The 23,359-nt window shown below is 41.0% G+C and overlaps 1 protein-coding gene across 1 annotated transcript in view; it reads right to left on the bottom strand.

The window, feature by feature from the left end:
• The window catches only part of znf407 (zinc finger protein 407), a 394,840-nt gene that overhangs the window by 100,552 nt on the left and 270,929 nt on the right, over window positions 1-23,359 (bottom strand). Inside the window, exon 8 of the mRNA XM_062980599.1 lies at window positions 10,974-11,152. Coding sequence (XP_062836669.1) covers window positions 10,974-11,152 — 179 coding nt within the window. The remainder of the gene's footprint in view (window positions 1-10,973; window positions 11,153-23,359) is intronic.

The following is a 23,359-nucleotide window of genomic DNA, read 5'->3' as shown; positions in this document are numbered from 1 at the left end:
CTTTCTTTGCCACATTTTCATCATTAATTTTCAATGAAGCGGCAGCAAGGATAGTTCTATCCCTGCAAAGCATGTAGTGATGCTTCCCTTGTCACTGAAATTAATGGGCTAGTCTTCCCAAACACTTGCACATTGAACCACACATTGAATTTGAACATGATGCATTGCATATATGGCTCTTCTTCTAACTGAACAGGATTACAAAATAAAAGTGACTAACGTGCAATTCTAGCTCCGATGAATAATATATAACAAAGAATAAAATTGTAGATGTTAAGACTTCACCAATAAGTTAGATTTAAATTTCATTTGAAAAGTCAACATTAGACATAGAATGATCTATAGGGAAATAAGTAACTGCTTTAAGAAGCATGATGTTATGTCAGTGGAAGCTAAACTCAAATACGCTAAAAGCTTAATTATCATATTCTCTGAAATTTGACTGAAGAATAGAACAAGTTTACATTTGTCATTTCTTTCAATAGCTACTGTTTTACCATTATTATTCAAATATAAATGTTCATTCTGCCGGTCAGTGTTAGGAACAATCTTATTTCCCCATAGAACATCACTGTATTCTTAGCTTGGGATCACAAATTTTTCAAGTTGTATTTTGCATTTTTCCAAGGTACAATTAACTAATCGTTTTCCTTTATCAAGGCCTTTTCACATGTGACATTTGGCAAGGTTTCCCTCCAGCAATTTCTGGCTCGGCAGCAATGCCAAGATTCCTGAATTGAAGCCATAGCGTTTTGAATGTTTTTTTTCTCCCAATCAAGTCACCAATGGTGCATCCTGATTTTAAATGCAACTGTTAATGGATCTTGGCATAGGCTCAAAAGCATTTTCTCTCAAGTGTTATGGGGATGAAGATGGTCAGGTCAGGTTATTACCTTGAGGCTATCCCAGGGCGAATGCTGCTGTATGTGTTTCTGGCTCTGACTCAGTTCCACTAAGGAAAACAAAATATCAACTGTAGCTTAAGACAGCCCTATCATTCTGGCCCAGAAATTGCAAGGCTGCAAGCATTTGCATTGTTAGACTTGGAAAAACCCTGGTGAAATATCAATAAGGCCATAATAAATAGCAGCAGAAGAAAAGTAACTAAAGAGTATGGGACTTTAAAGTATAGTAGAACAGGTATGTATGTACTGTATGTTTCTTAAATTTAAAGGATCATTTTCATGAGATTTTTGCAGAATCAGATTTGTTACAGTATAACAGTTAACAGTTCAGGAATATCTTCTTGAACGTATCTAAGTCTAAAAACTTCATGCTGAAATCAAAATGCATTCCAAGATGCACTTTTAATTTGCACATGTCTTGAAAGGTTTAAAATAACAGGATCCCACCCACTGCCATCATTACCAAAGATAGAGATGCCATACATGAACACTGCTATTCCCTTATTAATTTGTTGTTGATAAATTGCAAATAGTTCTATTATTTCCTTGATTTCCAAAGTTTAGAGGTGAATGTGGATTCTCATGTAGCTAATGCAGCATGATCCAGACTGAAAGTGGAGATATCAGCAAGGTTGGAAGAACGTGGATCTCACTCCACAAAATCTAAACCCTCTAACAGTCCAATGAGAACTAATAAGCTCAGTCATTATGATATGCTATTGAGGTGTGGAGAAAGGTGAAATGAGGGCATAGTTGATTGACCTGAACATAGGATTCCAAAGTATGAATCTATTTTGGATGGGTGGAATCATCCAAATTTTATATCTGTACAAATCAATCCTGATTTCATCGATAATGCTTTGTGGGAAAGCTGGTCACTGAGAAGGTTTTCTGTGGATCAGATGAGTGTCTATATTGAGCGCATTCTAAAAATGTTGAGCTAACAATGTTTTTGGACTGTATTCTAGTAGGGACATAATTTTTCACTACATTTCTTTTTAATCGAAGTAGCACATACTTATTTCCTTCTTGCCATGAAAGGGTCTTTGAAAACCTCAGAGTTTCTGGAGTTCCCAGAATTTAAGCTTTGTTCTGAGTGATACTGGCACATGATGGTTTTGCAGAAAAAACAACAACACAGAATGCATAGAAATAGAAAGAGCGGTGAAAAGAAATATTCCTGCGCTCAAAATGTTTTCTGCACTCAAAACAACCTGGGTAATTTTACACATAATTAGTCCTGAATTATGAAGATTCTCATCAATCCAAGAGTTTTCTGAAAGCTTAAAAACATGTATTTTAAACATTTTTCAAATATATTTTTTCATCCCTAGTTCCTCATGTGATGTTTCTGATTTTTTTAATTTTTCAGATCATGAAAAATTCCTGCAAGGTAATTCTTGTCCAGGAGAAAAGCAAGGGATCAAGTACTATACATGACATGTGCACAGATATATAATCTATCAATTTAAAAGCATGTGTGTGTATGTGCCTTCAAGTTGCCTATTCATCCATGATTACCCCCATTCCTTTTATAGGGTTTTCTTAGGCAAGGATTACTCAGAGGTGGTTTCCCAGTTCCTTCCTGTGAAATATAATCCACAGTGCCTAGTATACTTTGACTGTATCTCATTCAAGTACTAATCAGGCTGGCCCTGCTTAGCTTTCAAGAACAGACATGGTCTAGAGCCTTTAGCGTATTTAGGGTATTTAGGCTGCATATAAGCCTAGGCATAGACAAACAGCTGATAAAGTTTCTGTGATCACTATATATATTTTAAAATTCCATCACTTAGCATGTTAGAACTCTTAAGTAGGTGGATGTAAGAGTGAACAACTTCACACAGGAAGATTCACATAATCTTTTGAATTGCAAACACTGTAACAGAAAGATGTTTCACAATACATTTTAAATAATGAAGAGAGGGGGGAAAGCCCCAAATGATTAAGGCCAAGTGACATATTTATACTAACTTTATTATACAATGTAGTCATTTAATTCTATGTACTTCTACTTTCCTTCCTAACCAGAAGAACAATGCCAAGAAAATTTTACTTTGAATGTACTATTCCTGTTTTGGACTCTGTAATTATGTCCTTTCATTTTCCAGAAATTGTGTTTCTGGATAAGAAAATGAAAAAGTGGTTGTATAGCTGGAATATAATACTCACTTAGGAATGGATTTATGCATAGATTGATTCTAAACCAAACAGACATGTGATCCACCCACTGTACAATGAGAGTTAGACAACATATATATTTAGAGGTGATATCACATGGATATGGTTTTCTGATTAATAGTTCAGGGATGACTAACATGGTGATTTAGAGGAGTATTGTCACGACCCAGGCTACAGAGCACCAATAACCATACGCAGAGGCCAGATTCTATCTAATATCTTTATTAAGGAAATATATAAAGTTAGTAAAAGCAAATGTAAAAGTTAGTCCAGAAGTAGACCTTTCAGGGAAGGTCAAAATTAGTCCAAAGAAACAATGTCCAATATGAAATATTAAGGTCCAAAGTTGTAATCCAATAACCGAAACACTCACTTTGCCAGGCAAAGTGAGGGGAGATGACAAGGTCCTTTAGTCCATGAACTTGAGCAAGGCTAGGAAATAACTTGATACTTGAAACAAGGCTTGAAACGTGGAACAAGGTAACGAGGAACAAGAACAAGGTCCGTGGAATAACTTGGTAAAATCCGTGAAACAAGGCAAGGTTTAGTCCTGGGAAAACAAGGCAAGGTCCGTAGGTAAACAAAGGCTGGGAAACAGGAGCGAAGGCTGGAAACAAGGCAAGGCTTGAGCTGGAACGAGGCTTGAAACGGAGCGCGCTGTCCAGACACAACTCGCTCCGGAGGCTGACGAATTGACTCCGCAAAGTTACTCCGCGGGTAAAACACCTATATAGAGTCTAACTTTCCCGCCGAGAGCAGTTCTCTGGGAACCAGAAACGAAAGCTAATCTCTGAGACCAGATGTTTGACTCCTTAAAGATTCTCATGGAAAGCGGGCTTAATTGGCAAATTCTTAGCAATTATTCTCGCACTCCTGCGCGAGGCTGCTTCCAAGCCTCTCTGTTGTTTACAAAACTCATGGCGAGAAAACACTGGAGATGTAGCCTCAGTATTTGTTTGACATACTTCTGGAACATAATCCTCTTGCAGGTGCAAGGTTCCCAGATCTGGCTGGGAAGAATCTGTCTGGGAAGAATCCAGTTCTGACTGGGAAGGTAAAAAACCCAAGTTTTCTTCTTCATCAGGCATCACAATGTCATGAGCAGGACTACAAGGCCCATGGGTCATCACAAGTATGTTGTGTAGTTGTTTTGATAAAAAAGCAGAAAAGGTATATCATGCCATTCTACCAGTTCATAAATGTTTTTAAAATGTTTATAAGAAATATTTCAAGGCTAGTTGGACTCAAGTTCATTAGAACCTGAACTCTGCAACCTGCTTAAATTGAAATTTAATTTGAACTTATATTATTTTCCAAAGTCTACTCAAAACCTGGACAATGGTAAAGGCAAAAAGCCATGTAGGTCACAATCCCCCCCCCCACCCCACTCCTTTTCTGACCCAGTGCAATTCTTATTTAGGCATTCCCTGGTCCTTTTGAGATTGTCTTTCCCTATTCAACATAACTAGAAGGGTTTGAGTGAAATTAGAAGAAAATTTATACAAGAAAAGCTATGTGGAAGCTCCAGTTCTACAAACGAATTCTTAGGCTGACAATGCGCTCAGCAGTAGTTTGCTCTACATTTACATGTTCCTTTACTCAAGCTTCTGTTTTGCACTCAATCCGGGTGGGTGTATCTTTAGGTTTTAAAGGAAAACAAAGCTAATGTCATAAGTCTGTAGTTTGCCTACCTTTGCTTTTTAGAACCTCACTGAAACTAAAGGAATTGTTTTCAAAACATAAAAGCTCAGGTCTTCCAGAAGCCGTATGTTTTACACAAAAACTGGTTGCACATTCTTGCTGAGCTGCAATTACACACAGTTCTGGGCATGTTTTCTTTGGTGGAAACAAGAGGATTCAATTAATCTCTCATCAAAGATAGAAACATGCAGGAAGTTGAACATACCAATTTTTAAAACTTAGATCAGCAGAACCAAGCCTAAAAATTTGCAACAGGAGCTTTAAAAATGCATGTGTATAATAACAGTTATACACCTGGTTATTGTATCAGTCCACCCACCTCTCCAAAAAAGGCGGGGGGAAAGTAATAATTTGTTTTAGTTTATTGTTGTACGGTTTGTTTAAAATAGTACAGGATTTAACATGCTTCAGCAAAAGGGTGATTTTCCTTATAACATTAACATAAACATATTGGTTTGGGATCTTCCTCGTATTCAACATCAATACAAAGAATATTCCAAGCTAATATCAACTCCCTCTCATTTTTGAAAATAGGTCAGTGAAAATTGCTGGATCCATCCAATGTCAAGTGTTTTGATCTCTTCTCCTATTTTGGGACTTCCTATGTTGTCCTCAGTACCTTAATCTGTCTGAAAAATGCACAGAGATGCAGGTGGTAGAGATCTGTTCCACCAGCAGCATATCTTCTGGTGGATGCAAGCCAATATACTATACACAGAGTGTTAACATTTTATTATGCAGCATTTCCTATTTGCACATTACATCATAATGCCAAAAATTACACTTAACATTAAAAATCTTGGGGATATGATTTTTGTTTTTATTACGTCATTTGGAGCAAAAGGTTTTTAGCTTAGTGTAAACTCTCCCTATTTTATGATGAGCAAAAATTATAGGTGGTGTAATTTCATCTCAAGTTACTGCATTCAAAAAAATCAATAACAACAAATTAGTCTTCCATGAACACCACTTTCGATAATTTTAACAATGACATTCAAGCTCTTTTCTCATCGTATCATTTTAGAGGTCACAGAAACCATAATTACAGACCTAGTCACAATGATGGGCTTTTCTAACAAATGGAATCCAAGGGAGGATTTTTTTAAGCCTCTACTTATTCTGTGGGTCAGCATTTTCTTCCCTTATATTTCTTAATTCCTCTAAATGGAAATTATTTAAGGCAGTCCAACTTACATTAATCAAATGAAATTTAAATAGCACAAATGACAGTTTAAAAATCCCAGCACAGATCCCAAGGATATGAAGAAATACTTAGCAATTGAAAGACAACTAACAGTTGATAAATGTGAATATAAATTCAAAGAAAACTATGAGAAATAAAACATAAATCCAAAAGTATAAAGAAGATGAACAGGTTGCTCAGTTGTAACTATCATTCTTCACGTGGTTATTTGTAAATGGACACACATTCGGTGTTCTGAGTAGAATGTATGGGAATCACAAGAGACCGTGGCATATGGTCTCTGTGACCACTTAGGTTTGTATAGAAGAGGATCCGCCCTGTGGCACCTAAATGCTGAACAGTGCTGATACAGGGTAATGTGGGGCAAGACCTACCTAATACTAGAGATTTTAAACTGTATTTTTTAATTGTGAGCTGCTTTGTGTCTCAAAGATACAAGATACAAACAGCAGCAGCAGCAGCAAGAACTACTACTACTACTACTACTACTACTATTGTGACCATGTCCCGCACTACCGGAAATTGGAGGAAAATTTGAGTTCTGGCACAGAATTCACAATTTTCCCCAACTCAGGGCCAGTGGGAACAGCTGGGCTAGTTTCAAAATGGAACCGGTTGCAACTGTCCTCACTGCCAATCCATATTTTTCAGGCTCAGGTAATCTTAGGACATGGAATGGCAATCCCTTCCCCTCACCCTCTGTGTCTCTGGCCATGATATGGGTTCTACCTGTTCACTGTTTCATGCCCTGACATCAACCACAGTTTTCTGGGAAGGGAGGAAAGAGGGGAGGGGGTAGGCATATAATGACAGATCATTAGGACCCATGTCATAGCTGGAGATGCCGCAGTATGGAGATCAGGAGGGACAGTTAGGATAGTTCAGTGCTACTGGGCAGTGAGCACTCCCTCCTGCGTCCACAGCAGCAAGGGGAGACCCTGTGGGGTCCATACCCAGAGCCGATCCAGTGTTGGCCCTGTTATATGGATCAATGCAGTTTCGCTCCCTGAAGAAGAAAATTAAGTTATTGACTATTTCAGGTACAGGATATTAATATCTCAAATGGATAATCAGCATGTTATGGCAGTACATGAGCAAACAATTACTAGATTCTATCTGGTCTACTGAGACCAATTTCTGTTCTTTCAGTCCAATTGGTAGTAATATAGGTTATTATACTGTATGCATTTGCCTACTCCCATCCCTGCATGGGCAAGAAACATCAGATAACATTAGCTTCCTCATTGTGGATGAGCTATACTCAGTGCAACATCACAGAAATGATGAAATTGTGCACACTCTGTTTGTTTGCAAGCTAGTGTGACATAGTGGATTGAGTGCTAGACTAGGACTTTGGAGGCCAGGGTTCAAATCCCCATTGGACACTAATCCACTGGGTGATCTCGGTCAAATCACAGAGGCTGATCAAAATGGAAAAATTAATAAGGAAGAACAGGCAAGCTCTGAGAGACTGGAGCAGTTGCTTTAGCTTGAGCTAAAGGTATGATTCCAACCCCTCCTGTTTCTCTGCTGAGTTAACAGAGTGCAAACAACTTTTGCACTTTGAACTCAGTTTGTGGCAACTGAAGTAATCTGAAGACAAAGAGAAAAGGAGGAGGAGGACAGAAAACCTAGGCCATTTTAAAAACAACTGACAAATTGATTAACAGAGGGTTAATAGAAACTGATCCTGTCAAATTAGGAGAATTGGAAGTACTGTAGTTTGCTACATTAAGTAATCTACTCTAGTGATAGATTTCAACATTGTCAGACACTTGCCATGTTTTATGAATTATACCTTGTAGTTGCAAGTTATACTGTATTTTGAGACAGTAACAAGACATGAGGAATTTGAATATGCAAATGCAACAAAGCTGTGCTAAAATGTGGGTTCCCCCTCACCACCAACAACAACCTTTCCCATCTTCTATTTGGTTATATTATTTAGGAAGAACAAGGTAGATCAAGATAACTAGTGGATTATTCACTGAGGCTTTGTGAAATTATTTTAATTATACTACGGACAGAAAAGTCCAAAAATTTCTTCCCATTTTCTACTTTGATGTCTGAAACCTGGAAATAACAATTATCATGGGAACATTACCGCCAGGTGGTGATGGGCTTCTGTAAAATAGGAAATACTTTTGGAATAAAAAGGTATGTTCGGAGGAAAACAATCAGCTTTAGGCAGCTTAATTTTCTAGAAATACAAGTTTAAGGTAATCTATATAGGGTGCATGAAGCCAAGCATCCTTCTTTTGAGCTAGAAAAACGTTTATGTAAGGTTTTTATTTCAAGCACATGCTAAAATTACTATTCAGCACAAGAGAGGAAAAGGACTCTCTGCCAATCAATATGACATGCAATTGAAAGACTGACACTAATAGCTATTACTAGAGTGAACCTGTTTGAAGCTGAGCGGCTGCTGCTTACCATTTTCTTTATATAAAGCATACTAGCTATCAAAAATACTGTTTTATGTAGCTTGGAACCCAAGCAATATCCTGTTACTCTAGCAGCTGGTAGCTGTTTCCAGGACCTGCCCTAACAATGACAGGACTTTAAAAAATCATTTAAAAATAAATAAATAAATAAATAAATAAGCGGCATTATAGCATTGAAGACAAGCACAACTTTGTAGGCCGCTTTGTAAAGAAGTTACAACCAGAGAAAGGCTGAAAACTGATTTTTAAAAAGTTGGCCTTATAGCCATTCTCAGCAACTCTGTACATTTATATGCAGCATATGATTTAATGCCTTCTTGGTACACAGAGAAGATGAGCAGTGAAGGAATGAATTTAGAGTGACCAGTGAAATCTGTATTTAACATCCTCTTCCATTTATTTATTTATTTGAAGTATAACTGCTTAAAATGTACATAAGTACATAAGTACGTCATCTATCTGTCTATCTCCAGGAATTTTAACTTTCAAAAGCAGGTGGGGCTATGAAACAGAAATGTAGGGAGAAATGATACTTAGGAAAATAAGGAAATCACTGAGAACTATTCATTATTTCGTTATGAAATTTTCTATCTTCCCTTGACATTCAACAACTACAGCTTCCTCTTGGTAGCACAGTCATACCTTGATAAAAAAATAAGTCATATAATAGATCATGCTATAACTTTTAGCAATCATCCCCCTCCTTTAATAATTTGATGAATGCTTCAGTCAAGAAGGATAAAGATCACAATTTTATTTAGGCTTAACTACTTGAACTTTCACAATTCAACTCATGAATATTGCAGTTGTTAACAACCGATAGGATCACAGTGTTTCCTATTCTTATGATGTAATCACGGAGCAGCTTGCCTTTGAAGCCTCGTTTCATTCAGGCTATGGATATGGAATCAGAAATTTATGTGTTGCAAAAATGAGTTGTGACCTTAGTAGCATTTGCTCAGTAAAAAAAAAGCTTTCCTTAAATTTATCAGCGTTTTCTTCCAAGAAGACAGAATTAGAACAGAGATATGGCTCTTTACTGTGGAAGTTATACCAAAAGCAGTGATTAATTGATCTGCCTCGTGCTGAATTTTAAACCCTAGAAACAAATAGTACACTTTGAATCTTGACTCTTGAGCTTCATCTTGACAGTGTTTTTTTCTACTATATTTTGAATAAATGACATTACTTTCACTGTCTCAGGAAATATACATACGGCTAGGTACAGATCTATCAAATAAAATAACCTGTTTAACTAACATGGAGTACAAATAACTTGGGGCAATTCTATCTCTTGCTACTTACTTCTTAACCTCTTAAATTAAAAATATATCTAGATTTTTTTCTTTAAACATGTGAGAGAGTTGGCCATCTACAGAGACATTGCCCAGGGGACGCTCAGATGTGTTAGCTGGGAGGCTTCTCTCATGTCCCCATAAACTAGAGCTGACAGACAGGAGCTCACCCTGTCTTGTGGATTCGAACTGGCAACCTTCAGGTCATTAACCTAACCTTCAGGTCAGCAGTTCAGATGACACAAAAGTTTAACCCATTAGGTCACCACGTCTCCTTCTTTTAAATATGATTAAAATAGATTACAGTTGTTTTTTGTTTTACAGTTTTCTGTGCTACCTGTAACCTCTATATTTGTATATACTTCTGCTTAATGTACACACATGTGTATATTAAATGGAAGCACAGACATAATGCTGTGGACTAATGTCATATTTGTGTCCATCAGCAACAATTATTTATATCCTGAGAACCTTCCAGAGACCAGCTCAAAGAATGACACCAGTCCATCTACCACTGCAATAGAACTAACTGAGAAGACATCTTGGCAAGATTTTGTCTGCCTGGAATTGCCTTGATATGTTAATTAGTTATGTGGGAAATCTTTAAAGCTACCATGATATAGGTAGGTTACAATTTTTAATGGGACAATGGCATGGAGGGAAAGTCAAAACATTTCCATCTGTCTTCTGCTAAAAGCAGATCTAAATGAGGTTGGGTTGATTTGGATGAAGGGTGCAGTATATTTAGGGGAATAAAAATTACACAAGGCAGTCAAGTCATCCACATCATATAATGTCTAGTCTGGTCATATAACCAAATTTCAAATTTGGTCTTAAGTAAGACTGTTCCTAATTCAGATGTGCAAAGCTAATGATAACCATTTGATACTGCGACAAAAGAGCATTCTTGTACTGCTGCTGTTCTTCATGAATTACAAAGCACAGATTTGGTACTGGCACAAGGTCTCGAGATAAATCATGAGCCCAACTCAGTTCTGTAAACAGACACAAATAAAAATATCCCTACATGTACCACTTGGTGACTAAGTGCAAAATGCCTCTGTGTTAACTTGTGAGTCCTGTAGAAGGAATGAAATACATTAACCAAACTGAGATGAAATCTGCCTTTCTCCTTGGTCAAATTAATGCATACCGAACTTGAGATATTCTCCTATTGCAGCCATTTACATGAATCTATTTGGGAAAAAAAATCTGATAATAAAAACTGCAAGTATGTTCTTACCAGCATGCAAGTAAGCGAGGTCAGGATTCTCAATATCAGGATGCAGTTCTTTCAAGTGATTGCGAAATTCTACTGGGATATTGGTTCCATATTCACATTTTGGACAGTTGTACATTTTCACTCCTTCATGTTTGTCGGTGTGCAGGATATGCTTGCGGATATTTTCAGCACAGTTGGACCTAAAGTGCAGAGAAAAATAATGAAGTTATATTATACATGCATACTCACATGCTGAATTGAAATATTGCCATATAACGGTCGGCTCCCCACAGTTAGGCTTGTGAGTAACTTCCCATTATATGACTGATGTTGACGTTCACCAAGCTTTCCAAGAAAACACACATTAGGGGAAGTTTCACTATAATTCAAAAATGCATTTTTAATACATCTTTAAAATCATCTTTCTTTCTTTCCATTTTGAAATAACATCATAGTATGTATGTACTCTCATTTTCTCAGCAAACATATTGTGTTCAAATCAATCCTAAAACATGCTGGGCCATTTTTAAAAAAACATTGGGGGCACATATCTACCGCCTTTTCAGAAAAACGGATGGTGACACTGTTTTAGTATGCCAATACTGCAAGCAAATATGAAATAGAAATACTTAGGATAAAAACCCACACAGCTCCACTTATATTTGACATTAGCTCTACATTACACTTTCAATTTTAATACATTTTAAGGAGGAATGAAGGTACAACCCTGCTTTATACATAAAGTGATTCCTGGTGGTCAAGATGGATGGCATTATGAAGGACTGCTAGACAAGAGAGGTTGTTTCCACATCCAGCAACTAGCATGGCCACAAAATAGGTCATTACGATGAACCAGCTGCTAGGATAACTGGAAATAGTCCTACCATTCGATTCCACTCTTGTTTAACTTCTGCAGTGCTACTAGCTGGGGAGTACCTTAGAAGGATTATTGCCCAGACAATCTAGGCTAGAAAATGTTTGGCCCATTAATATATGTATGTTATCAAAGGCCTAACTGGTCCAGATTTCTGTTCACACATCAGCCAACCATTAGTGGGAAATAGCTGCTAATGAGCAACCTATGAGAAGGACGACACAGGAACCAACCAGTTGCCTGTGGTAAGATCAGAACAGCACCCTCCAAGATATAGGCCCCATCTACACTGACCATTTAATGCAGTTCAAAGCTAGCCTCGAACTATGGTAGCCGGACAACATACTCCCACAAAAGCAATTCCTTAATGTACATCAGTGCTCTACAGTTTGTGCATCACCATCTTCAAGCTGGTTCTGGAATTTCCTAAGGAATGATCTACACAGAGAAACCACTTTCTTCAATACCGGTTTGGAACTGCATTAAAAGGTCAGTGCATATGAGGTCAAAGCTGATGCCTGAATTTGTGCCAGAAGAAATCTGTGAACATGTGCAAACATATTAGGTTCTCAATTTCACTGCACAGCCTATCAGTGTGGGAACACAATCCTGACTCTAATGTCTTTAACACTAGCAAGTTAAGAATATAAAATCCAACAAAAGTAGAGGTCAAATGAAAAAACAGGCAGCAAAAAGAAACCTGTGAGAAAGAATGTAGCTATACAGATAAGAGTGAGCACACACCTGCTGTCTTGAAACTTTTAGGAGCAATCTGGATATTTTAAACAAATCTTGGCTAAAATGACAGCTTTCCTAAAATATCTACAAGAGGCAGGTCGATTAAATGCAGGGGTTCACTCTTATAAGGTGATCACATAAAGTTGATATCCGCCTTATGGTGCTATCTAAGTTTACCTTCTGTCATGGACATCTGCTAGATAATAACATGTGGCGGGGACATCAGAGAAGACAGCTATCATATTCATCGTAATTAAGAGGAACTCCTGGTCCTTTGAGCTCTGAAGCAATTTTACATAGCCAGCCATTACTGTAGGGTAGGAATGCCTTGCAGAAATGGCATTATAACTGATATGTTTGTTTAGCAAAAAAAAGAAAGAAGGTTTCATAAGGATTGTTTATAGAATTGTATTTGAATGGATAATGTATTAAAGCCATGGATATTAACAAACATTATGAAATGTTTTCAAATTTTCAGTTTTATTTGTAACTGTTGTTTTAGCCACTACTTGAATTTTTATCCAAGTGTTATTCTGATTTAACCTGGACATGGTTGAAAGCCATTCTTACATTTTTATGCCTCCTTAAAGTTAAGATGTACAAGATTTTTTTATAGCCCATCTTTTTGCTAATAGGGTGGGCTTAGTTATACTAATAACTAAACATTTGTACCATCTTCTCTTTCTTTGATTGATGCCAAACCTTGAAACAGCTATGGTGCATGTGAATTCTGTCAAAACTGAAAGAAATCAGAATGACATCCTGGCATTTTTGGAAATAATGTTGTAGTTAAGCATAGCATCTGTGTGAGGATGGATGATGAAAGTTTTTAAGTAGCCATTTTAACTATTCTAAAGTTCCCAAGTTTCAGGAGATAATGTCCAGAAATATTATTTTTTGAGAACAATGCAAACTGAAATGTATACAAAAAAATTAAAATTCTGAATTGAAACTGTGAGGCAAACAGGATTGAGACATGCTGAATATATTAAAAGTTCCTTGTGCAATAAGGCCTCTATGAGCAGTGCAATGAAGGAGAGCAAAAAGACAATTGAGAAATAATATTAAAACCACAGACTTGGAGATTTGAGAGATTTGGCATAATAGTAGCTAGGATTTCGGATTTTGGAAACTGCTATGTTGACTAGAAACTTTTATAAAAACCTTGCTCTTGTTGATCACAAAAGCCTGATACTGAAACGACATTCAGGATGTTCATCATTCGGGTCATAAGCCCCCCCCCCCCACTTCATTAGGAGAATGAGGTAATTCCAGTAGATACTTTAGTTTTTTGCACTGTGATGTAAGTGTCCAGCCATTACCTCATCACTCTAATCTGACACCTCAGATATTTCACAGATAAAAAATATGAGTAGGAGTCAATCAGCATCAGAATGTTATCAAGATGACAAAAGTTATTAATAAGGAAAAACAAATAATCTATGATTGTCTGGAGAGGTCTGCTTTTGCCTGAGTCTATAGGGAAAAGCAAAGCTCCATTCCTTCTCTTCCCCTTCCTGTGTGAGTGGAGTGTAAACTACTCTTGCACTTTGAACTCAATTTACAGCAAAAAGCATAGGACGCCTCCCATATTTTGGGAGATACATCCCAAAACATATACTCTGGTGGATACCTGAAACCACGCTGGAGGCATACAACAGAATCACACTAGAGGATCTAGAGAAGCCTACAAACACTTTTGGGATGAGGGATATTTTTTGGAGCATGGGTAAGTGAAACCATGGATATCGCATCCATGGATAAGATGGTCTACTGCAGCATTTCTAAACCTGGGGATCGGTACCCTGGGGGGAGGGGGTTGCAAGGGGGTGCCAGAGGGTTTGCCAAGTTTGTAGGCAGTGTGCCAAGTTTGGTGCAGATTCATTGTGGGCTGGGTTCAGAGTGCTCTTTGATTGTTAGGTTAACTATAAATCCCAGCAACTACAACTCCCAAATGTCAATGTCTATTTTCCCTAAACTCCACCCATGTTCACATTTGGGCATATTGAGTATTTGTGCCAAGTTTGGTCCAGATCCATCATTGTTTAAGTCCACAGTGCTCTCTGGATGTAGGTGAACTACAATTGCAAAACTCAAGGTCAGTGCCCACCAAACCCTTCCAGTATTTTCTGTTGGTCATGGGAGTTCTGTGTGCCAGGTCTGGTTCAATTCCATTGTTGGTGAAATTCAGTATGATCTTTGATTGTAGGTGAACTATGAATCCCAGCAACTAAAACTCCCAAATGATAAAATCAATCCCCCCCAACCCCGCCAGTATTCAAATTTGGGCGTATTGGGTAGTTGTGCTAAATTTGGTCCCTTGAATGAAAATATATCCTTCATATCAAATATTTACATTAACATTCATAACAGTAACAAAATTACAGTTATGAAGTAGCAACGAAAATAATGTTATAGTTGGGGGTCACCACAACATGAGGAACACGGCATTAGGAAGGTCTACTATACACTGGGAATAAAGAGGGAAAGTAAGAAGAGATGAGAGGAACTAGGACATTTTAAAGGCAGCTGAAAAGGAGGGATGAAAGAGAATTAATAAGGACTGTCCCTGTCAAATTGGGACAGTTGAGGATATGTGGTCAATGAAGAATTTAAAAAAGGAATCTCAATTAAGAAGCTGATAGGGCACATCATGACCCAATAAAATAACTTTACTGTCATTGTACGTCATACAATGAAATTAAATGCCATCCCCAATCACTTTATATATGTAAATTTACAAAACAAAACATCAATTTACACCAAAGTTTACTTCTGTGAGTCCATTCCATTCTCTAAGACAGATGTAATATTAAAAGAGAGATCATCCTGTCAGTGACACAGTTTGTTCAGACTTTTAAAAAACAAACATTTTCCAATGGTTGTCTAGTTGCGAATACTGCAATTCCTGGGTTCGGTTCTGACATTCAATCAGCTGATATTGTGGCCACCATCCCAGCCTCCCAACAGCAAAACCAGTTTGGTTTAATCCAGTTCCAGAATGGATTATACTGTCAATGTTAAAGTGCCCATAGGTGCTGCCATAGGCTTTTCCTACATATGTACCAGTAAGAAACACTGTATTGTACATAACAGATAAACATAATGTGGTAGGGATGAAGACAAAAAGTAGATTTAAGTGCACACTACAGAACAACTGAGATCTTGCTGTCTCCTCAAAAGCAGAGTAGATTGCCTGATCCAATATCAGATTGGATCCCTGCTATTTCAGAGAAAGTGACCTCCTCCTTGTTGAGAAAGAAGGTAGAAAGAGAAGAGCAATAAGAATGCCATCTCGTCAAATATGAGGACCAGCAACAGTGGCCTGTGATAAAACTGAAATAGTAGTACAGTAGAGTCTCATTTATCCAACATAAACGGGCCAGCAGAATGTTGGATAAGCGAATATGTTGGATAATAAGGAGGGATTAAGGAAAAGCCTATTAAACATCAAATTAGTTTATGATTTTACAAATTAAGCACCAAATCATCATGTTATACAACAAATTTGACAGAAAAAGTAGTTCAATATGCAGTAATGCTATGTAGTAATTACTGTATTTATGAATTTAGTACCAAAATATCATGATGTCTTGAAAACATTGTCTACAAAAATGCGTTGGATAATCCAGAATGTTGGATAAGCGAGTGTTGGATAAGTGAGACTCTACTGTACTAGGATTCATGTTCGACAGCTTATCAGAAGTGATAACCTCCTGTTTTATTCATGCTTTCCCAGAGAGCATTACCATTATTCTTGCAGAGCCAAGAGGAAGACACACAAAAAGGTTACTAAGGTCAAGTTTGAAGATTTCTGGACAGTCTTAATATGAACTTACATTACAATGCCAAGCAATCAAAATACAGCTACACATGCTCACTGTGCAGAATCAATGACAATACCAGGGAAAATAGAAACAACCTAACTCCCTCCCTCCGTACACAAAACCCATCCACAAATGTTGATATTCATGGATTTTAAGTTCTCTTGACACCCCAATGTTTCATAAGGAAAATCATCAAAACCTGGCTGGAATTAATACTGACAGTATTGGAGTAATATGCTAGTGCATCGTGGTAACAATGCTTTCAGCTTTTTCTGCCTTTGTGGCTTTGCAAGGGGTTTTTTATGATCTATTTGTTATGACATACAGTATGTGTGACAGATGTCCAATGCTGGCTGCTATAAAGTAGCAGAGGCCTGTAGGGTAGGAGCAAGAACCTGTGCATCAGTGCTGAAATGCTTGAGAAAACTGATAAGTTATTGCTCTTGTCCCAGTCTCCCTTCAGCAAAAGTTGTATGTCCAAATGGCAGCTATGACCATATACACACATTCACGCTTGCCTTCATAGCACACCGGTTTCTCAAGTGTAAAAAAAAAAAGGGGGGGGGGACACACATCAAGATTACTATAGTAAAAATGAACATTTAAGTAGGGAGCTATTCTGTAAGCATTGTTGAAATCTTTACATTTTAAAAGCGAATGAGTACATTCTTAGACATTTTCCAAAGAAAGAGATGCAGATAACTTTTCTTCAGTATCACATCCAAAAGAGAATGTTAGCTGATAAAGTTTGCTACAAAATTTGGGAAAAATATTCTCATAGTACCTGACTGTTGGGGGAAAATGCTTTGCTGAATTTCCTCCCAAAATATGGAATAGAAGGATGAAATTACAAATGAATGCAGTGGGCCTTCTGCATCTCCAGGACCCCACATAGATACCAAAAATGTAGATGTTTAAGCCTCTTATATAAAGGATCAAGAAGGGATCCCTGCTGCCCCTCTGGCATCAAGTTACAATCTTTTTGTTCAGGCAAGCTTTTAAAGGAGAAAGTTTGAAAGTCAGGCCCCTTCCACACAGCTGAATAAAATCCCACTTTATCTGCTTTGAACTGAAATAGATAGCAGTGTGGACTCAGATAACCCACTTCAAAGCAGACATTGTGGGATTTTCTGCCTTGATATTCTGGGTTATATGGCTGTGTGTAAGGGACCTAAGAATCAGGGTGTGGTGTAGGGTATTTGATTATTTTAGCTGTTTATAAGTGTTTTAAATTATTTTAATAGAATTGTGTCAGAACCCTGCTACTAGAGCCTGGATGTGGCTCTGAGTTTCAGGGTCACTGACATTGATAAGACACCTGCGTCCCAGGACTCGGAGGAGAAACGGCTGATGGACTTGGCGGGGAATTTGCGCGGGGTTTTACTGAGCGGGAAGATACTGTTCAAGTGAGGGGGAGGGTATATAAAGGAGGGTTGGCCGGAGCCTCCCATTCTTGGCTTTTCTGATGTTCATGTTTCCTACAGTAAAAGTCCCTGGTGATACCACAGAGAGTCTCGTGTGTTCATTCAGGAGCGGCTGTGGTGAGCTGACACTAAGCCAAGAAATCGGACACCATCCCGCTGTAGCGGTGAGGTGTAACATGCAAGTGGAGGATGAAGAGCTCTTGGGCGCCGGAGGAGGAAGGTCGGAAAGGGCAACTCCCGAGACGGACGCTGAGTTCCACCAGCTGGCGGCCCTGGCGTCATCCACCGCTTATGCCCAGCCAAATGGGGTAACCCAGAGGCGCGGAGTGGTGCGGGGAGATAGCACCGGAGGAGAGGAAGGTTCACCTTCCCCAGGCCCGCAAAAGATGGTGTTTCTGGAGGAGAGGATGTCGGCGATGGAGACCACCCTGGCAGTGATGTCGAGGGCGATGGAGCGCCTGGCGGTTTTGGCGGAGCCGGAGCGAGGAAGGGAACTCCGGGCTAGCTCAATGTGGGACGTGAGCATGGGAAGCAGCCAGGGCTTTGCAGACCTCCCAGCACCGAAGGGAAGGGAAATGCGAAAGGAGCCCGGTGCCCGGCCCAAGATCCAAACGAGCCTGACGCGGGTGGAGGAGAGTGACGACGAAGGGGAAAAGCCTCCGAGAATCCCGGCTACGCTCCCAACTGAGACCCTGGTGCCCCTGGCGAATGCCGGGCGTGGCACAGGACAAAGGGAAGCAGCAGCGGGGCCCACTGGCCCGCAAGGGGGCTTGCGACGGGCGGAGAATTGGGGATTGCCACCACAGGGACCCCTACCGAGACGAGAGGAACTAAGGATCGAGTTTGGGGGAGAGTCCTCTGAACTGGATTTTTTCCTGACCACGGTGAGGGGCTATATGGAGGACAATGCCCACACTTTTAGAACGGAATCCAGCCGGGTACGGGCCATTGGTGCAGTGTTGAAGAGGGGAGCGGCCAGCTGGTACGTTCAACTACACGCGCGGCGCGACCCATGTCTGGGGTCACTCCGACGCTTTATGGGGGCCCTGGAGACCCGTTTCCGAGATCCACTGGAGCAGATCCGGGCGAGGGAGGAGTTGAAGACCGTCTCCCAGGGGCAGAGGTCGGTATCTGAGTATGCGGAGGAGTTCCAATGCCTCGCTGAAAAGGTGCCGGAATGGTCTGCAGTGACAAAGATAGAACTCTTCAAAGAGGGGCTCAGGCGGGAGATCCTCTCCTGGGCGGTGCATCGTGATGAGCCTGACACACTGCGCGGATGGATTCAGCTGGCGGGGCGCATCGAGACATCGCTGGCCCAGGCGAGGAGGCACCGAGGAGGGCTACAGCAGCGGCCGCAGATGAAAGAGGGGAGCCGGAAGGAGGGATCAACCCCAGCCGGGAGGAGAACGGAGCCGACAGGGAACGTGAGCACCAGCAGGAGGGGCTGCTTCGTGTGCGGCCGTTTGGGCCACAGGGCTGCCGAGTGCTGGCAGAGAAAAGGGGAAGGCGGAGGCCCGCCCAAACCAAGAGCCGTGGCAGGGAAACGCGCCGAGGAAGAACCACCGATGAGGCACCACTCGGGGGGGTTGGTAAGTCAGGACAAAGCCATGATAGTGGTCCCCATTCAGCTGGAAAGTGGCAGCAAACAAGCAACCTGCAAAGCATTTGTGGATTGTGGATGTTCCAGGAACATCATCTCCCCTGAATTAGCCGAGGGATTGGGATGCGAAAGAACGAACCTAGAATCCCCAATAGCTTTTTCGCAGTTGGACGGATCCACAGCATCGGGATCATTAGCTAAGTACAGTGCCGAAGATGTAAAGTGTAAGATAGGGAGTTGGGAAGGAAAGGTGTCATTTGTGATATCACAAATAGCCAGCTATAATGTTATACTAGGCATGCCATGGCTGGGGCAGGCCAACCCGCAAATCAACTGGGAGGATAAGAGCATGATCTTCAGGATGAAGTTGGAAGGAGGGAGCCAGGAAGTGGAGAGGGAGCCGGGGAAAAGGGGGGAGGAAGACTCTATCAGGATAGCAGAACTGGCAGATAAATTACCCCCAGAGTATCGGGATTTTGTGGACGTATTTGATGAGAAGGAAGCAGACAGTTTCCCACCGAAGCGGAGAGTTGAAGTGAAGATAGAGCTAGTCCCAGGAGCAGAGCTTCCTAAGGCAAAAATATACCCAATGTCGGCTAGGGAAAAGGAGGAACTGAGAAAATACATTGATAAAAACCTAGCGAGGGGTTTCATAGAGCCTTCAAATTCCCCTCTAGGGGCGCCTGTGTTGTTCAGGCGCAAAAAGGACCAAACGCTGAGGCTCTGCATTGACTACAGGGGCCTGAATGCAATCAGTTCTGGAAATAAATACCCCCTACCTTTAGTGAAGGACTTGATCGCCCAGCTATCGGAGGGACAGATATTCACTAAATTGGACTTAATTGAAGCGTACCATAAATTGCAGATTAAACCAGAGGACAGGTGGAAGACGGCCTTCTCCTGTGCATTCGGATTATTCAATTATCGTGTGCTCCCTTTCGGTTTGTGCGGCGGAGGCGCCGCGTTCATGCAATTAATCAACGAAGTGTTGCATCCATTGTTGTACAAGGGAGTCTTTGTTTTTTTAGATGACATATTGTTAGTATCTCGGACTAAGGAGCAACACATAGAACTAGTCAGGGAAGTCCTGCAAAAGTTGAGAGAAGCAAAACTGTATGCGAAGCTTGCCAAGTGCGAGTTCAATAAAGACCAGATAGACTTTCTGGGGTATAGGATTTCCTCCCAGGGAGTGGCGATGGACCCTGCGAAGGTAGAAGACGTGAGGGGGTGGGAAGCCCCCAAAACACGGAAGCAGCTGCAATCCTTCCTAGGGTTCGCAAACTTCTATAGAACATTTATCAAGGACTTTGCGCGCCTCACTTTGCCATTAACGGATTTGTTAAAGACTAAAGGTAGGGGAGAAACAGCCAAAGTGAAGGCCCCAGGGGCCAAACTGACCTGGACAATAGAATGCCAGGAAGCTTTCGAAGCCCTTAAAAAGCGTTTTACTGAGGAGCCTGTCCTACAGCACCCTGATATGTCTAAAGCCTTTGTATTACATTGCGATGCGTCAGACCGGGCATATGGGGCAGTTCTGCTACAGAAAGACGAGGGGGGGAACCTGAAGCCATGTGGCTATCTGTCAAAAAAGTTTAGCGATACAGAAAAAAACTGGCCGATTTGGGAGAGAGAAGCCTTAGCGATTCTAAAAGCACTAGAGTGCTGGAGACACTTTCTGGAAGGAAGTGGAACACCGTTTGAGGTGTGGACTGACCATAGAAATTTACAGTATCTAAGATCCCCTCGTAAACTATCAGCGAAGCAAATTAGATGGGCCCAATATTTCAGCCGTTTTGATTTCAGACTCAGATTCTTCCAGGGGAAACATAATATACTCGCTGACGCTCTCTCTCGGATGCCTCAGCACGGGGGAGGAATTCAGGAATCTGAAGGGAGTATTTTTCTTGATAAGCAATGGGGCCTGGCAGTACTAACTCGAGCACAAGCGGCCAAAGAAAACAAACGTACTGCCATTTCCACGGGGGGAGGAGAAATATGGGAGGAAGAGTTGAAGCGAGCGTATGGAATGGACAAATGGTTACAAACAAACAAAGAAAAGGGAGAATTGTGTGGGGATTTGGTGTTTGTAAATAAGAAATTGTATATTCCTGAATGTTTAAGACGAGAAATGTTAAGGAAGTACCATGATAACAAGGGTGCGGGTCATCTAGGCCCCACCAGGACTATTAAACTGTTGGCCAAACAATGCTGGTGGCCCGGAATGAGGAAAGACGCCAGGGGGTACGTCACGCAGTGTGAATTATGTGCAGAGGGAAAAACACCACCGGGGAAGCCCCAGGGGCTATTGCAGAAGGTGGTGGAGCCCATGAGGCCATGGGAATGCGTAGCCATGGATTTTGTAGGCGAACTACCCCCCAGCAGAGGCCACAGATACATTTGGACAATATTGGACCTATTCTCAAAACAGGCACACTTTGTGGCTCTGCCAAAACTCCCGTCAGCTGAAAAACTTGCTGATTTGTATGTGAAGCATGTATATCGCCTACATGGGTGTCCCGACAAGATAATTAGTGACCGGGGAGTCCAATTTACTGCAAAATTTTGGGGAAAATTCTTACAGCTGTTAGGAGCAGAAAGGAACCTGAGCTCGGCCTTTCATCCCGCGACCAACGGGGGGGTCGAACGTACCCAACAGACACTGTGCCAATTCTTAAGGATGTACACCAATTATAGACAGGATGATTGGGCGGACCTTCTTCCGTTTGCTGAGATGGCTTTTAACGGGGCCGTACATTCGGCCACAGGTCGTGCCCCATTCGAAATAGTATACGGACAGGAGGTGGCACCTTTCCCCAGGCTACCCGAGTGGAAGGAAGGGGAGGGCCAGACCGACGAGGAATGGCCGGCCAAAATTAAGCAAGGGTGGCAGACCGTGGTGGAGGCATTGCGGGAAACACAAAAGAAGTACAAGCTCTTTGCGGATCGTAGGCGCCGAGAGGGGGACAAATTGGGCGAAGGAGATCTGGTTTGGCTGAGCACAAAAAACCTGAAATTGGGGTTCCCATCCAAGAAATTGGCTCCACGCTATATAGGGCCATTCAGGGTAGCAAAAAGAATAAACGAAGTGACCTATGAGCTGAGGCTACCAAAGGACCTAGGAAAGGTACACCCGGTATTCCATTGCAGCCTGTTAAAAAAGTATGAAGGAACTCTGGACAGCGGAGAACAATAGTTGTGTTTAATCTTTTCCTTCCAGGACGAAGGGGAGGAGGACGCCATGTCAGAACCCTGCTACTAGAGCCTGGATGTGGCTCTGAGTTTCAGGGTCACTGACATTGATAAGACACCTGCGTCCCAGGACTCGGAGGAGAAACGGCTGATGGACTTGGCGGGGAATTTGCGTGGGGTTTTACTGAGCGGGAAGATACTGTTCAAGTGAGGGGGAGGGTATATAAAGGAGGGTTGGCCGGAGCCTCCCATTCTTGGCTTTTCTGATGTTCATGTTTCCTACAGTAAAAGTCCCTGGTGATACCACAGAGAGTCTCGTGTGTTCATTCAGGAGCGGCTGTGGTGAGCTGACAGAATTGTATGTTTAATTCTATTTTAACATGTGTATGCTGTGGATGTTCAATTCTATCATTTTTTAATGTTGTGAGCCACTTTGTGACCTGATCAAGAGGTAAAAGCTAGATATAAATAAATATCATCATAATCATCGCTAAAGCATAAACTGAAGACAGTCACTACCAAACACACTGACAACTTATTCACCTTTAACTTTCTCCCTTGCCACACAATCCTTTAACCCCATGCGCACCCCAAAGGCTGACACAACACAAGTCTTAGGACCTTATCACATTGAAGTCCCTAACACAGGCGACAGTGCAGGAATTCGCCGGGCAGCATGGCTAATCTGTGGGGCAGTGGGAGAAATCGTCGTTCCGTGCCCCACTTCTCCGCCTTCTGCATCACACAGGGGAAAG

The sequence above is a fragment of the Anolis carolinensis genome, chromosome 4, assembly GCF_035594765.1.
Source record: "Anolis carolinensis isolate JA03-04 chromosome 4, rAnoCar3.1.pri, whole genome shotgun sequence".
NCBI classification, from domain to species: domain Eukaryota; kingdom Metazoa; phylum Chordata; class Lepidosauria; order Squamata; family Dactyloidae; genus Anolis; species Anolis carolinensis.
The sequence above is the reverse complement of the archived record's forward strand: the minus strand, read 5'-3'. Positions and strand labels throughout refer to the sequence as shown.